The 16,990-nt window shown below is 40.9% G+C and overlaps 1 protein-coding gene across 5 annotated transcripts in view; it reads right to left on the minus strand.

Moving 5' to 3' along the window:
- Positions 1 to 16,990, minus strand: part of C2CD3 (C2 domain containing 3 centriole elongation regulator) — a 127,785-nt gene that overhangs the window by 42,271 nt on the left and 68,524 nt on the right. For all 5 annotated transcript variants that reach the window (XR_016393839.1, XM_022593782.3, XM_022593780.3 and 2 more), the window contains 5 exons: positions 16,405 to 16,528; positions 13,822 to 14,090; positions 13,235 to 13,324; positions 9,347 to 9,949; positions 6,957 to 7,295 (listed from right to left, as the gene is read on the minus strand). Coding sequence is in view for 4 of the 5 variants with exons in the window: in XM_022593782.3 (XP_022449490.2) it covers positions 6,957 to 7,295; positions 9,347 to 9,949; positions 13,235 to 13,324; positions 13,822 to 14,090; positions 16,405 to 16,528 (1,425 nt within the window). In the remaining variant the exon portion in view is untranslated. The remainder of the gene's footprint in view (positions 1 to 6,956; positions 7,296 to 9,346; positions 9,950 to 13,234; positions 13,325 to 13,821; positions 14,091 to 16,404; positions 16,529 to 16,990) is intronic.

Below are 16,990 nucleotides of genomic sequence, written 5' to 3' on the forward strand. Positions count from 1 at the left end.
GAGCAGTTAAGAGGACTTGAGATGAACCAGCTTTACCATTTTAGGAGTTTTCACTGGATTTCCTATGTTTTACATAAGTATGAAAAGTAGTAGTTTTATGCATCAAAAAATGGTACAATTGCTTCAATGAGATTAAAATAACAACCCCTTATTTTTAACACTTTACAGCTTACAGTTTTCTTATCAGTACTAAACTTGTGCTGATGACATCCCTGATAATCACACAAGATGGGTGTATCTATCTCTATTTTACAAATAAGGCAACCAAGGAACAGAGGGGTAAAGTGGCTTGCTCGTCACACATCTGGTGAACTAGCATTTGGAAGATCCAGCCAGGTTTCCTAACTCCTATTCCAGGGATATTCCACTGCAATACTTCTAATTAATTCTACCTGGTTAAGAGAAAAGCTCTCCCTCTGGCCTGGAGTGAACATATGGAAACTTTCCCTCAAGCAATGCCCAAATTTTTATGTTAATAAAAACCTAGTTCAGTTTTGTTAAGCTAACATTAACTGACAGCTGCTCTGTGGCACACCTGCACAGATGAGTCAGATCTGATTCTTGACCTGCAGGCAGACACACAGATAATTATAATACAATAAGATAAAGACTATGCCAAAAGCACAGGGGACTGTGGGAACAGAGAAGGACCCATAACCCTGCCTGGGTAGTTGAAAGAGAGCCTCTAAAGGATGATGATACTGAAGATGGTTTTGATTTTCACTGAGTATAATTTAGATTACCTCAAATCACTTTACCTTTCTGTTCCTTGATTGCCTCATCTGTAAGACAGGGCTAGAGATACCGGTCATGTTGAGTATAAGTACACAAGTCTTATAAGTACTGAAGCTGGTTCTTGAAGGTTCCTTAGAGCTTTTTCTAACAAAAGTATCTAAGAAACTCTTGTATTTCAGAACCAGGACCACAGTGGGGACTATGCTGCCTCAGGTTTAAGGCATAATTCAGGGCTGTTAGTGAATCCTCTGCATGCAGCTTTGCACTAGGAATCATTCGTTTCCTTCCTCAAGCAAGAAGCTTCTAAGGTATGAGAGGGACAGACACACAGAGAACACTGTTGAAGGCAGGAGGACAGCCAACGTGGATATTAAGGAAGCATCTACATGGTTTTCACAGAAGTTTGGCCATTTATAGCTGACTCACAGAGTGTGGGATATGCTGCCCTCAGCTCCATATTCTTAGAAGATGAGCGGTGAAGAGAATCTTAGAGATGATCTTGTATGACCATCACATTTCACAGCTGAGAAAAGAGAACTGGGTTTGCCCAAAGTCACTAAGCAAGTTAATGGCTTAGCTAGGGCCAGAAGTCAGTCTTCTGACTCCCATTCCAGAAGTCTTTCTATTATATCATCATTTGGAAGGCAATTTCAGAGAGATGATGGGCAGGTCTGTACACTCAGGGCCCAGCACAGGGTCTGACTAAAGCATAAATATTTGCAGGGCGAAGGACTATATGGGCCTATCACTGCGAGGGTAGGACTTGGGAGACAAGAGACCTCTGAAAGTGTCCACTCTGAAGCTTGATCTACCCTGGCTAAATGGAAAGAGGCCAAATAACAAGTGATTTACAGATTTGTAACTCATACCAGAAATATGAGAGGTGTTGAGCATCATATTCACAAATAAGAAGACATTATGCTTGCTTAGTTGCATCAGGAAGACCCAGGTGTTGAGATACAGAAATAAACTCACAGTCCCTGTCCCCAAGGAACAGGCAGCCTAGTGGAGAGACACATTAAGAAACATTTTCAGTACAAAGTAATAAGTATAACCTCAGTAGTATAATGAAAAAGATATTGAAAGAGAATATCATTCACAGCAATCATTGAAAGGGCTACCCCATTAGTCCAAGTTTCTGAAGGCTGAACAAGCAAGGAAGCAGTGAGAATAGAGAAAAGGTGACAAAAACCTTCTGTGTAAGAGGACATGATCCTATACCCTGTATTAGACACAGTGGAAGCTTAATAACTATTTGTTGAATGAATCCATTAATCCCTGTAACTTCTCCTCTGCTAAATTTCCACATAAGCAACTTTCCTGCAGTAGAGGCAAAGCATAAAATCAGAGAACGTATTAAAAGGAGAAAAAGGGCATTTGAGCAAGGTCTCATATTCATCTGCTTCCTCATTTAACAGATATTTACTGCTTATTATGTGTCAGACACAGTTCTAGGTGTTGGGGATTTAGCAGTAAATAAAACAAAACCTTTCTGTCTCTGTAGGACTTTTCTTTTTCTAGAAAGACAGAAAATAAACAATATACACTATTTAAAGGCCATAGGAAAAAATAAAGCAGGAAAGAGGGACAGGTATTGTTGGGGAAAGGCTGTAATTTTAGATGGGTGACCAAGGAAGGTCTTGCTGAGCCGGTGATTTCAGTAAAGACAGGCCAGGAGTGAAGAATATTCCAGGCACAGAGAGAACACCAGATTCAAAGGCCCCAAGCAGGAGTCTGCCTATACATTTAAGAAAAAGCAAAGAGGCCAGTGTGGCTGGAACAGGGTGCCTAAGAGGAAGAGCAGGATGTTGGGGAGAATTTGGTAACTGGGGAAGGGAGAAAGGAATCCTGGCTAAGAAAGGTGCATGAGCAAAGGCCCAGGGAATGGCTTGCCATATGTTACAATTGGAAGGGAAAGGAAGCCAAGCACTGCTGGAAAAAGTCAGCATTGTGCCACCAGTATGTCCACTGCCACTCTAAAATCATGTCAATTAGTCTTAGTTGAGCCCTTGCTGCAGTTCAGCAATTTTCTTATTTATATCTTCATGATTCTCTATAGATCCCTTGTAATGACCAAGAACTTCAGCCAAAGAAGATCAACTGCCACCACAATTCCCCATGTTTGCTCCAAGTAGGCCTAGAACACACACTTTCCCACTTCAGTATCTTCGTTCAAGTTGAGATAACCACCTAGAATTTCATTCCCACCTTTCTGAAATCATATTCATTCTAAAAAGTTCTGATTTCTTAGACATGTCTGATTTCTCTGTTTCTAAACTCTCTAGACACTAGATATATAATTTTTGTGCTTTTTTTGAACTTTATTTATTTTTTATACAGCAGGTTCTTATTAGTTATCTATTTTATACATATTAGTGTATATATGTCAATCCCAATCGCCCAATTCATCCCACCACCACCATCCCTCCACCACTTTCCCCGCTTGGTGTCCATATGTTTGTTCTCTACATCTGTGTCTCTATTTCTGCCCTGCAAACCGGTTCATTTGTACCATTTTTCCAGGTTCCATATACATGCACTAATATACGATATTTGTTTTTCTCCTTCTGACTTACTTCACTCTGTATGACAGTCTCTAGGTCCATCGATGTCTCTACAAATTACCCAATTTTGTTCCTTTTCATGGCTAAGTAATATTCCATGGTATATATGTACCACGTCTTCTTTATCCATTCATCTGTCGATGGGCATTTAGTTTGCTTCCATGACCTGGCTATTGTAAATAGTGCTGCAATGAACACTGGGGTGCATGTGTCTTTTTGAATTATGGTTTTCTCTGGGTATATGCCCAGTAGTGGGATTGCTGGGTCATATGGTAATTCTATTTTTAGCTTTTTAAGGAACCTCCATACTGTTCTCCATAGTGGCTGTATCAATTTACATTCCCACCAACAGTGCAAGAGGGTTTCCTTTTCTCCACACCCTCTCCAGCATTTCTTGTTTGTAGATTTTCTGATGATGCCCATTCTAACTGGTGCGAGATGATACCTCATTGTAGTTTTGACTTGCATTTCTCTAATAATTAGTGATGTTCAGCAGCTTTTCATGTGCTTCTTGGCCATCTGCATGTCTAGACACTAGATATTGTATTACCTATCCTTCTGGTCCTTAGAGCATTCTCCTTTATACATCAATAATCATGTAGCTGCTAATCCCCTTATCTGGGTTATCAGCTCTTGGAGGACTGAAACCATGTGTCATTTGCTCTGCACTTTCTGTACCTGGCACTGGCCTGGCACAGATTTACTACTTGATGAACTGAACCACCATTCTTGCAATATAAGCACAGGACTGGGTGTATAGTACATAAGCACCCTTTAAAATACAGAGAGTAAACAGGACCAACTGGTAAACACGGTTTATCTCATACCTAAGAGTCAGGATGGTATAGAGGGAAGAGCACAGGTTTTAGGTCCAGACATAGCTGGATTCAAATTGCAGCTCTGTAGAGCTTATTAACTGTGTAACTCAAGTCATTTTACCTTTCTGAGCTTCAGTTTCCTCATTCATAAAATGGGTATGTACTGTAATCTGTTCATAAAATAACCCCACTGTCGTAAGGATTAAATGAGATAATTAATGTACAAAAAAGAGAATAAAATTTGGCAAAAGGAGATGCTCAATGAACTACTGTCAATTGTCAAGCTGTATTTAAAGAATGTAACTCTGTCTAATTGAGAAGTTACAAGTATATTTGCTTTTTGCAATATGGGGGCAACCCCTAAAATGGAACATAACCATATTTTTGCACGTTAAATTTTATTTTCAATGCAAAAACAAAAAACCAAAACAGTTCTTGCAAAAACTCAAAGCTTTTTTTGTGCTTTCCTTAAATTCATTCATGTATTGATTTTTCTCTTTTTAAAAAATTCAGTTTTTACAAATCAGACTTGTCACAAATGGGCTGCTTTGGTAGGGCAGTAAAAAAGCAAAAACTGTTTCCCAACTTTGTGACTCATACAGTATGGACCTCAGTATCTCTAATACAGCACAGCAAGACTATGTGGAGAAGACTTTGTCCTGAGATAGAATGTTTCAGGGTCTCTGACACACAAAGGTTATGAGAAGGGTGAGAACCTCAGAGTCTTTGTAGAAGCTTATAATCCTGGAAGTAATGTCTGTTTGTAGTGTGTATATGGAGAAATAGAAATGAAAGACAGACAACAGTTACTAGGAGCATGAATTCTGTTTCTGTTCCAAAGCAATAAGGATACACAGAAAAACTGAAGCAACACAGAATTGACAGGAACCGAGTAGGGAGGCCAAACCAGAAGATGTATATTTAAACCTTCTGGACTCATAAGGCTATGGTTTTCTGGCTCTCAGAACCATCACACACCTCAGAACTGTTAATCACAGCCGTTTACAGATGAGAAATTCAAGACACAGAGAGACAGTAACTTGCTCAAAGTCACAAACACACACAACTTACTGGAAATACAGGGCTGAATACATTCCTACTAGAATGTAAGCTCCACAAGGGCACTATTTTGTCTGTTTTGTTCATTGCTTTATCCCCAGCACCATGGACAGTGCTCACATATAGCAAATATGACATAAGTTTTGTTGCTGAATGAATGAATAATAAATGAATAAATGAATGAGATAAGGTCTTTGTTCTTAAACAGCCCCTACCTAGTGGAGAAGAAAATCATGCAAACAATGTTAGTACATGTGATATATGTTATGATAAAAAGGGCAAAAGTGCTAGGAGAGCAAACAGGAGGCAGCCTTTATGTCAGAGAAACTCTGGTAAATGGTGATGTTTGAGCTGAGTCTTGAGAGAGGAGTGGGAATTAAGCAGGCAAAAGAGAAGGGTGACGGCAAAAGAGAAAATTTTAGGAGAGATTACAAGGCTGAATAAAAAGTAGGGCAGGGGTTCCTTGTGCCATGGACTACTTTGGCTGTCTGGTGAAGTCTATGGGCCTCTTCTAATATATATATATATATATATATATATTTTTTTTTTTTCCGCTGTACGCGGGCCTCTCACTGTTGTGGCCTCTCCCATCGCGGAGCACAGGCTCCAGACGCACAGGCTCAGCAGCCATGGCTCACAGGCCCACCCACTCCGCGGCATGTGGGATCTTCCCGGACTGGGGCACGAACCCATGTCCCCTGCATCGGCAGGCAGACTCTCAACCACTGCGCCACTAGGGAAAGCCCATATATATATTTTTAATGCTAACTGTAAAATACATAAGATTACAAAGAAATGAAATTATATTGGCGTAAGTTATCAAGACATTAAAAAAGTGACATAGTAATCACTATAGTTTTATTAATGCATAACAAGATCTAACTGTAGGTTTAATAACTACTGTAATTTTGAAGTAATGACAGGTATAGATGATATTCCAAGATATCTGCAGTAACTAAAATGTGATATGAAAATACCTGTGATTTCTATTGTTGACAACATCACAGGTACTGTTAATATTACTAGGGTCTATTGCCTACACTCACAACTGGAGGAAATGTTCAGTTTTAGTTAGAGATTAATAAAAATAAAGATGTATGGGATTCCCTGGTGGCGCAGTGATTGAGAGTCCGCCTGCCAATGCAGGGGACACGGGTTCGTGCCCCGGTCCGGGAAGATCCCACATGTCGTGGAGCGGCTGGGCCCGTGAGCCATGGTCGCTAAGCCTGCGCGTCCGGAGCCTGTGCTCCACAACGGGAGAGACCACAACAGTGAGAGGCCCGCGTACCGCAAAAAAAAAAAAAAAAAAGATGTAATTATTTTCCTATCCAAGTTCACCTACCTTGACTTTAATCCTTGGATCCCTGTGGGCTTATGGATCCAATGCTAAGAACCCTTGGCCCTAGGTACATAATGAAGAGGGCCTGAGTTGGAAGGAATGGAGAAGAAGGTAGAGATCTAAGAGAAATTTAAGAGATACAGCAATTTTAATGGATCTGATGATTTGATGGTGGAGAAGGAAAAGAGAAGTATCTAAGCTGATACTCAGGTTTCTGGACTGGGGAATTTATGATATGCAAAATTAGGATAACTGACAAGGCCCACTTAGGACCTCAGAAAGGCTTTCACTTGGCTTAAACCTTTAGGCTTGAGATATATAATTATGATTAAGATGATTAACAATTCTTCCAGACCCTGTCATGATTAGAAAGATTTGTGAAGACAGGACCATAGCCTGTGGAGTCAGATACCTGTTTATGGATAAGTGAGCAGAACATACCTTTCAAGCTCAAGTGCATTGCTCTTTCTACCAGGATACTGACTGCAAAAGTTCCATCCAGTGCAGTAGGGCCCTCCTGGGCCAGGCAGACTTCAGCTGTGGTGCTGCTGCAGGGGACCTGGGTGGAGGCTGGAGACTTCTGGTGGTCATGTGGTGGAGAGAGCTGGAGCTCATCATTTCCTCTGGGGAGCTGCTCAGACTCACTGGGGCTGCTGCAGTCCATGGAGTCCAGCTCATTAGTGGGCCCAGGGTGTGAAGAAAGAGAGGAGAGAACCACATGAACTCTCAAGGCAGCTCCTGAGAGGTTGGAAGCATTTCGTCCAAATAGAGGATACACACCTGCAAGAGGATGAAGGAGGATAAGCCTAAGCAAGCAGGGACACTCTCTAAACCTGGAGATGCTCTCTGAGGGTGCTTGTGGCCCTCTCTCCTTTGGCAGGGCTACAGGCCCTAATATACCAATTTGCAAAGAAACTGTGAAGTTAACACACACTGTGAGAGTTTTTACTGCCTCCCCCCACCCCATCACTACCTGCAACAATGGAAAGTGGTGAGAGGTCTGATTTCAAGGCAAGAGGATAAAAAGCTGGTGGGAGTGGAAAAGTAAGAGGGAATGGACAATCTGAAAAGTTGAATACTGCCTTTGGTATCCCTCAATAAAAAGAGGTATTTGTGTTTGAGTTCTGATCCCTAAATCTATATTCAGTTTCCCAAACCTACTTGCTCCAGCAGAGTGAAGTTAAAAGCCTGTCTTTAAGAACTTTAGTTCAAGTGAGCCTTCCACACTTCGGGGACTTTTTCTGTAGTCTCTTTGAAGTGACTCTAGGCCAGCCCAGATAAAACAGGGCACACAGCATTTGATGAGGTGCTCAACAGAGCCAGAATTATACCTGCTGGGTCCAGAGAGAACCAGAGAATCTGGGATGATCACCCAGCTGCTCAGTTCTCCTTCTTTAGCTTGGACCACCTGCTCAACAACAGGGTCAGAGCACAAGGCTAACAGAGCTAAAATAGGGTTGTGACTCAGTTTCTTCAACCGTATAGTGGGGGAAATAACTAACCTTACAGGAATGTTAAGATGAATAAATATGACGTTTGTAAAGAGTCTAGTCTGGCCGTCTCCAATCCAATCTGTACTATAGTTGCCAGCCTTATCTATCTAGAAAGCAAAGCTGTGTCACTCTTCTCTTCAGAAGCCGTTAAAATAGCTTTCCATAGCTCTCACAAAAAAGTCTAAACTTTCCTGCTTAGAAGAGGCCTTCAACATAGTACTCCTGCCCAGCTGTCTAGCTTCATCTCCCATCATTTCCCAACCTATATATCCTGTGATCCAGCAGTACCAAATTACTCATGGCACCTAAAACGTATCAAACTGCTTCCTGCCTCTGTGCCTTCACCCACGCTGTTTCGTTTAGAAAACCCTTCTTTCCTCCTTTTCGTGACTTACTCCTAAATCCTCTGTAACTCAGGTCAAGCATCATCACTTCCACTGGGATGCTGTCCTTGAACCAAAGAGATGTTGTGTCCCTGTGCTCCCACAGTGCTACTGAGAATACCTTTTTCACAGTTCTTATACTTCGCTGTAATTGTTTACTACTCTACTCTCCCATTAGACTATAAGCTCATTAACTATTTCTGACTCATCTTTGAATTCCCAGGGCCAAGTACATGTAGCAAATACTGAACCAACGTTTGAAAGAAAAGCACCCATAGTGCCACTTGCAAAATGTTACCTTCCTCCTTTCAAACCAGTTTATTACCATGTAGATTTTATGATTCCAAGATGTGCTGACCAGAGAGAGGATATCCTAATCTCATTAGCAGGTATGCTTTTCAGTGTATTTTAAAACCAACATTCTAGATTATAATATAGGCTCTTATACAGGTGGTTAAAGGTAGTCTCCTAAATTCACTCATTTTTATTTTACATGTATTAACTGAGGGCTTACAATGTTCTAGACACTATGTTAGGTGCAACAACCTTATGAATTTGGATGTAGTCTAAGGCTACAAAGTTCAGCACCAGTTCTTAGATCTCAGACAGTATACCTTAGACTCCACTAAGGTATACTGTCACTAGAAAATGCCCTTCTTAAAGCATCCAGCAAACCTCTTTCTGAAATCTCTGTAGTTTTAAGAAGTATTACTAAATTACTATTAATCTTTCAACATGCAATAATGGAAAGAACACTTACTAACATGTGACCCTGGGCAGTTACCCAAACTACCTGAGCCTCCATTTTCATGACTGAAAAACAGGTTTCATACCTACCTCACAGGATTGCTGGGAGGATCAAATAAAATAATGTCTGAGAGGGTGTCTCACACAGTGCTTGTCATGGAGCAGCAGTTGCTCAAACCACAAGTGCTAAGGCTGGTTCCTCACTTACCACTGACAGTTAGTGTCCTTGCTGACCTCTCCCCAAGTCTGGCCAGGTCCACATAGGCTGAGCCAATCCAGCTGTCTGTCTGATGGGGCCTCTCCACACTATCATTGCCATAAGCCCGCCAAACTTGGATCTCTAACCTCTCCTCTCTGAAGTACCAAAGCAGTGATGGGCTCCTAGAGACTTCTGCTCTTTTGGATGCCTTGAAAGTAACCATGACCTGCTTTTTGTTTGCAGATTCCTTAGGCTTCTTGAGAGGGGTCCAAAAGCCTTCATGATCGTACAGTTTGTAGCGGAGGTAGCAATATGTATTCTTATGAATGTGCTTCTGGCCAGCAAGCAGCACGCAATGGATAGGCAGCCAGAGCCTCGGGGTGGAGATGGTAACAGTGGCTGGCTCCTCTTCATCCATCTTGACAAAATCCTTCAGATTATTCTCAAAGCTCCAGCCCAATAGCTCAGCAGCTTCCAACACCCGCTCTCTGTCTCCAGGATGGGTGAAGGAAATGGAAAGCTCCAGACCACCCACAATCTTCTGCATGAGCTCCAAGCCATGAGGCAGGGCCCCCTCTTCTGGTAAAATGATAGGATACCATCCTGTGATCCCTTATGAAAGAAAAGGAAGATTCTTCAATTATTGTTTTAAAAGTAAAAAGACTTAGCCACTTTCCACCCCATAGCCACTATCACCCTGGCCCAAGACAGAAGAGAAAACATATACCCACAGTGCACTGAAGTTTGTTTCATATGACCACTGAAAGACAATGAGATCAGGTGGAAGAACAAAGGCTTGGAGCTGGAAGACCTGCATTTTTCTTCTTGGCTCAGCCCAAAACTAGTGGTTCAGTCTGGGTAAGCCATTAATTTCTCTCAGTCCTATTTCCTTACCTGACAAATGGGAAAAATAGTGCTGATCTTGCCTACCAGACAACCTTATTATAATTGTCAAATGAGATAATGATTTTGGAAGAGCTTTGAAAGAAAATAAAAAATGTGAAATATTATTATGGTACTATGAGTACAATGGAGAAGGCATGGGACAAGGTCAGGAGATCTGGGGTCTAGCCCCGGGTCTTTCACCAAGGGAATTGCCACTTAGTGAACACATACCAAGGACCAGGCACTAGATTTCAAAATAACAATTTAAAATATTAGCTACTTGTTACTGAGCATCTATTATGTGTCAGAAATTCTCTTATGCTTTATATGTATTACTTCATTTAATTCTCTTAATAACCCTGTGAAGTTCTGAGGATTAAATGGGATAATAATCCCTATTTTGCAGATGAGGAAATGGAAGAGAACTGCCCAAGTTGTTATAGCTACCAGGTAGTAGAGCCAGGATTTGAACCCAGGCCTAGCTGGCTTTAAAGTCTACACACCACCTATTATAGGTTCACAATATCTTTTTTTTTTTCCTTTAAATTTTATTTATTTATTTATTTTTGGCTGCATTGGGTCTTCCTTGCTGCATGTGGGCTTTCTCTAGTTGCGGTGACCGGGGGCTACTCTTCGTTGGTGTACATGGGCTTCTCACTGCAGTAGCTTCTCTTGTTGCGGAGCACAGGCTCTAGGCACACGGGCTTCAGTAGTTGTGGCACACAGGCTCAGTAGTTGTGGCTCACAGGCTTAGTTGCTCCGCAGCATGTGGGATCTTCCCAGACCAGGGCTTGAACCCGTGTCCCCTGTATTGGCAGGCGGATTCTTAACCACTGCGCCACCAGGGAAGTCCCGGTTCACAATATCTTATCTAGAACCCTTAGGGTCAGATTTGTTTCTGAATTTAAAAATTTTCAGATTTTAGAAAGATACTGTGGTACATAAACTGAATATTACGTACTAGTCAGTGGTCACATAGGTCAGGGGTTGGTAAACTTATTCTGTAAAAGGCCAGATAGTAAGTATTTTAGGCTTTTGGGCCATATGGTCTCTGTTGCAACTATTCAGCTATGTTGTTGTAGTGAGAAAGTGGACACAGAAAATATGTAAATGAATGGGCACAATGTGTTCCAATAAAGCTATATAATCAGGCAGTGGCCTAAGTCAGAAAATAAAGACTAAATAGTCTCATGTCAGTTGAGGTCAGGTTTGGCTGCTTAATGAGTTAATAAAAAACTTTTGACTTTCTGAGCTTTTTGGATTTCATAATTACGTAAAACAGATTGTGGATTGGTATAATATTCACAGCAATTTTCTGAGAAAGGTTTTGTATTAATTAAAATTTAGATGGGGGCTTCCCTGGTGCCCCCCAGAAAAATGTACAAATTTTGTACATATCCCCAGAAAAATGTACAAATACAAATACATAAAAAATTTCACACCACTTCAGCATGTAAGTGGATTAGATTATTCCTCTTGCTCTGTGATTCTGTAATTGAGATTACTGGCAGGAAGAAACAAAACACAATGTTCACTTTAGAATAACTCTGAATATAAAGACCAATGATACATTCCAAACTGTCTAAAAGGTTTATTTCCAAGGGGTTAAATTTAATTTGTGAAGGTGGGATTTCTCAGATGGTGCCTATTCTCTGACAAACTCTGTAGTAAGTTTCAGAAGGAAGGAAACTGAGGTGTCCTATGTGCCCAGTCCTGTGCAAAGATCTTTCACGTGTATAATTTCATTGAATGCTTCGATAATCTTGCAAAGATCTTATTATTTCCATTTTTAGAGATGAGGAAACTATGGATCTGAGAGATGAAGTGACTTGTTCTAGATCACAAACAGTTAGTGACAGAAGTGAGATTTGAACCCTGTATCAAGTTGTAGAGACTTCTCTCTGGCAGGCACATAGTACCTGTTTATTGAGTATTGCTCAAACTTCAATTCACAATTAAATTTGGGAGATGTGTGATAAAATTTTGGAAACTAGATTATACAATCCTAGGGAGGAAGATGGGCAAGAGAAGGAAAACTAACATTTACTGAGTGCCTACTATGTGTCAGGTACTTTATATATCCTATTTCATTGATTCCTACCTCGTAGGCTTGTCAGCATTAACAGTCTCCATCCATAAGGTAAGTGGGGCTCAGAGAGGTCAAGGTCACTGAGCTAGTAAAATGGAGGACGGGACCAATATTTCCAGACTACTGCCTGGTGGTTGTGCCTTCTTTTGGGTCTTTACCTCATACCCTTATTCCTTCTTCAGTGAGAGAGGAGGGTATAGTGAAAAAGAATGGGCAAATCTGGATTTGATTTCTAGTACTCTGCTACCTGGCTGTGTGGTTGACAAATCACTTAACCTCTGTAAGCCTAAGTTTTCTCATCTGTCAAATGAAGATAATCCTGGGGCTTCCCTGGTGGCGCAGTGGTTGAGAGTCCGCCTGCCGATGCAGGGGACATGGGTTTGATCCCTGGTCCGGGAAGATCCCACATGCCGCGGAGCGGCTGGGCCCATAAGCCATGGCCGCTGAGCCTGCGCGTCCGGAGCCTGTGCTCCGCAACGCGAGAGGCCACAGCGGTGAGAGGCCCGCGTACCACAAAAAAAAAAAAAGAAAAAGATAATCCTGTATCCCCATCAGTAAGAGTTACCATGAAGCTCAAAAAATATCTGAGAAAATATTTTACAAAGTGCTATATAATGCAATGGGTATGGCCGTGTTTATTATAAGTAGTATCATCATCATTATCTTTCCTGGAGTAAGATGACAGTACAATGTTTTGAACTTCTTTGCTTTATTAGAAGGCCTTTGAAATGGTTAGGAAAGGACTTAAAATGTTTTTGGGAAAATCTTTGAGGTATTTGGGAGAATTCAGAAGCATGTGTTAAGGGGTTTTTTATTTTTTATTTTTTTTTGCATATCTTGCAAGAGAGCCAGACAAGAAGATCTCTTGCAGGGAAGTGAATGGGAAAGGGTAGAATTAGAAAGTGATAATCCAGGATCCCTACCAGATCTCTTGATCAGCAGATCTTTTGTTGGAATCTTTACTACTCCAAGCAGATAATCTTTGAATGAGCGGATACTGGTTATATCACTGGCTGTTAAATCAAACAAAGAAAGAGAAATTATTTGGTGGTCTACTGACCAAAGGGCTTGTATTACAATAGAGCCATATAATCCTCCACTTACACTCAGTGAATTTCAGTGTTGGAAGATGCATTAGAGATCATCTTGCTCCAGTCAAAACTTGAATGCCCTCTAAATCATTTTAATTAAATCATTAAGTATGTGTATGCACACACTTAAATTTTGAAAAATTCAGACATACAGAAAAGTTAAAAGAATACTACAATGAACTCCTATATACCCTTCACCTAGATTCACCCACTAACATCTTGACACATTTGCTTTATCTCTCTCTACATTCTCTCAAACACTCAATACGTATTCTACGTATTTCTGCTATACCCTTCAGAAGTAAGTTGCAAATATGACTCCTCACCCCTAAACACTTCAGCATGTATCTCCTACGAAGTGCTATACCATTCAAAACAGAGCCCTTTTTAGTTTTAATTGTGAGTCATTTGGTGCTCACCTGACTTGGTATCTTCATGATAAATAGCAAAAGTAACTTCTGCAAACTCCAACAACTCTGCCAGGAAACAGGCTTCTCCACTGCAGTGCTGAGTTACCAAGTTACATGAGAATTCACTGTGATGGGAGAACTCAGGGCAGAAGGAACAGGCCACAGGGTGGGTTTGGCGCTGTTCTCCCTTGGGCAGGAAGGACAGATGAGTGGTAACAAAGGCATTGACCCCGACTGTGGCACTAAACTGCAGAGCAGGTTCCTGCTCAGCCAAAGCCCTGTAGGGGAGAAGGGTGGGAATGAGAAGGAGGTAATATCAGAAATCAGCTTGACTGCCTAGAAAACATCACCATTTCCACAAGGCCACCAAGAACACTAACCAACCATGTGTTTCCTGTCTAGGCTTCTGGCAATGCCACTATGTGTTTTCTTAGTAATCTCGATATTACAGTGTACGTGTATATGAGGGAGACAATATTCATCTGCCTACTAGAGTGATACTACAAGGACACTCCATTGTACTGGTCTGGCTTCTTGCCCTTTTTTCTTAAAAGCGCAACACAGACCCAATGCGGGACTTACAAAAAACTGCCTGCCATCTAATCTGACTTTCCCTGTGAGTTCCCAGAGAGAAAAGCAACTGAGTTTCTTATCCATTACTCAGTCTCTCTGAGGTCTACTGAGTATCGAAATTCCAAGTCCTTCTCTGTCAATTAAACAGTAGTTAATTTAACACCATGTTTAGGAATTCTGACCTGGGCTGGGTCTTACCCAGAACAGGTACTCCATTATACACAAGTTTCATGCCTCCATGGCCTTTGCACATGTTCTTCTCTTTGACCAGAATAGTCTTCAGCTTTCTTGGGCATTATGATTAACTCCTACTCTTCTTTCAAGACTCAGATTAAGATATTTTGAAGGGTCTTAAATGCCACGTTGAGCAAGCAGGTTGGACCTTATCCTGTTGTTGACCACCACCCTAAAGTGGAGTGAGTACAATCTAGGGGGTTCATAGGGTAAACTATTTGAGCATAGGAAAAAAATTATTAAAACTTCTAGAGTTGTTATCTCATATATTAAAGTTTTACTACTCTCTGGTATATTTTATAGTATATATATTAGTGTAGTAGTACATGAAGATGACTTATACATGAATAAGTATACACATATTTAGAGAGTATGCTAAATTTTTATTTTTTTTATTAATAGGAATGTAAAATTAAAATTAGGAAACCACTGCTACCGACAATGAGAAACCATCAAGAGTTTGAATATATGGGAAAATATGATTAAAAAACTGCCCTGGCATCTCATTAACACTAAGATGTTCTCAAGCAATTATTGGAAAAGTCTGTTTGGAGAATTTAGTGAGGAAAAATATTAATTAGACTGAACATTTTACCAGCTACTTCAGTGTCAGATCTCACACGGAAGTAATCCCATTAGTTATTTAGCGACTATGAAGTTAAAGGTAAATAATCTGAAGTTAAGGAGCACTTGCCTCTTTCTTGAATTCATGTCCAAAGTGAGCTAGTCTGCCTCAGGATCGTGATCTAGTTCTCCTTACTGGGCACCTGATACGTGCTGGAACTATGCTATGTGGTGGCAGGGACAGAGAGGAGTTCAGGCAGTACCTGTGTCTATAGGAACTCACAGCCTAGGTAAGGAAAACTCATGTATGCAAATAATTGAAACAGAGTGATATGTGCTGCAACCAAGGTGCTAAGAGACAAAGGACAAAGCACCAATTCTATCTACATGTAGGAGAGACAGAGGAAGGCTGCAAAGTCTTGAAGAAAACAGAAGCTTGTTTAGAGGACAAAAGGAGGAAGAACGTCCAAATTAGAGAGAAGAATGAGTGAAGACCTGAAGGAGGGAAGAGAGGGCCATGCAGAAACACAGAAACAGTGTTTCGGGCAGAGAAAATAGCAAGACAAAGGCCTTGAGGGGAAAAAGAGCATGGTGTGTTCAGAAGTAACAAGAAAGCCAGTGCCTGGGGTGGAGTGAGTAGAGCAGCAACTACCAGGAAGAGAGGAGGTCATAAAGATAACGGGGTCAGATCATGTGGGGTCTTACGGCCATTTTAAAGACTCTGGCTTTTACTCTGAATGAGATGGAAAGGCATTGGTGGGTTTTAAGTAGATGTGTGTCAAGACCTGATTTAAGTTTTCATAAGATCACTGGCTTCTGTATTGAGAACAGACTAAAGGGGAATAAGCTAGAAAAATAGGAGGTGGTACTCAGAGATTGAACATGAGAGACTATTGAGGAGGTGTAGTGGTGACTGGTCCTGGCATGGTTGGTGGGCATAGGGTCTGACCTTGGGAATAAGAGGGTAAGTAGAGTAGAGGATAAAATCGCTGGACAAGGTCAAGGAACGAAATTGCTAATAACAGTTAAAACAGCAAAATTTGCAAGTGATTTATTCACTTATATTCCTACATGCTTTCTTAAGAGAAAAAGAGTAGAGTTGTGTTTAATAAACTGGAAATTGTATGCAAGAAAGTTTTACGTTATTTGGGCATCACATATCATGTGGACTGCAGTGGAGAAAGGTTTGCTTTGAGAATTGCTTTTCTAAAGTGAACTTACTTGGCTGCTGCTTGCAAGCCACAGGCTCTGATAATCTGGACTGAGATGCAGACGGCTCGGGCTGCAAGAACTCCCTCTGCTGTCCTTGGAGTACACCTGTACCTTAGGCCCACATCCAGTAAACCTAAAGAATGAGGGCAAAAGGAAAAATGAAAAGAAGGTTGGTTGGAATAATCTCTGTTCTACCAAACCCCAAGTCTAGTCAGGAAGGAAGGAAGAGGATAAACACTATAATCCTAATGAACAATATGGGGCCTTAGCAGTGAAACAATCTGTCTGTGGTCAGAATCACATTATATTATTGTACTTTAGGATTAATAAAGCAGAACAGATGTCACTATTTTCACTTTATATCCAAGAAACTATGGCTCAGAGATTCAACTGCTTGCCAAAATCACATTAACTATCAGAGGCAGAACTTAATCCCAGTTATTTTTATAGAATTGAGATGGACTCTAACCTTTCTTCTTTTTTAAACCTTTAAAAGGTTTTTGCACTCATATATTTCTGTCACCCTCCTACTGCCACCACCTTAAACACCTTTACATGCCATCCTTTTATAAAAATTCTATCACATTTCAGGGAA

This window comes from Delphinapterus leucas, chromosome 7 (assembly GCF_059928025.1).
Source record: "Delphinapterus leucas isolate spDelLeu-1000000601 "Yukka" chromosome 7, BTC_Dleu_Yukka2, whole genome shotgun sequence".
Taxonomy (NCBI): domain Eukaryota; kingdom Metazoa; phylum Chordata; class Mammalia; order Artiodactyla; family Monodontidae; genus Delphinapterus; species Delphinapterus leucas.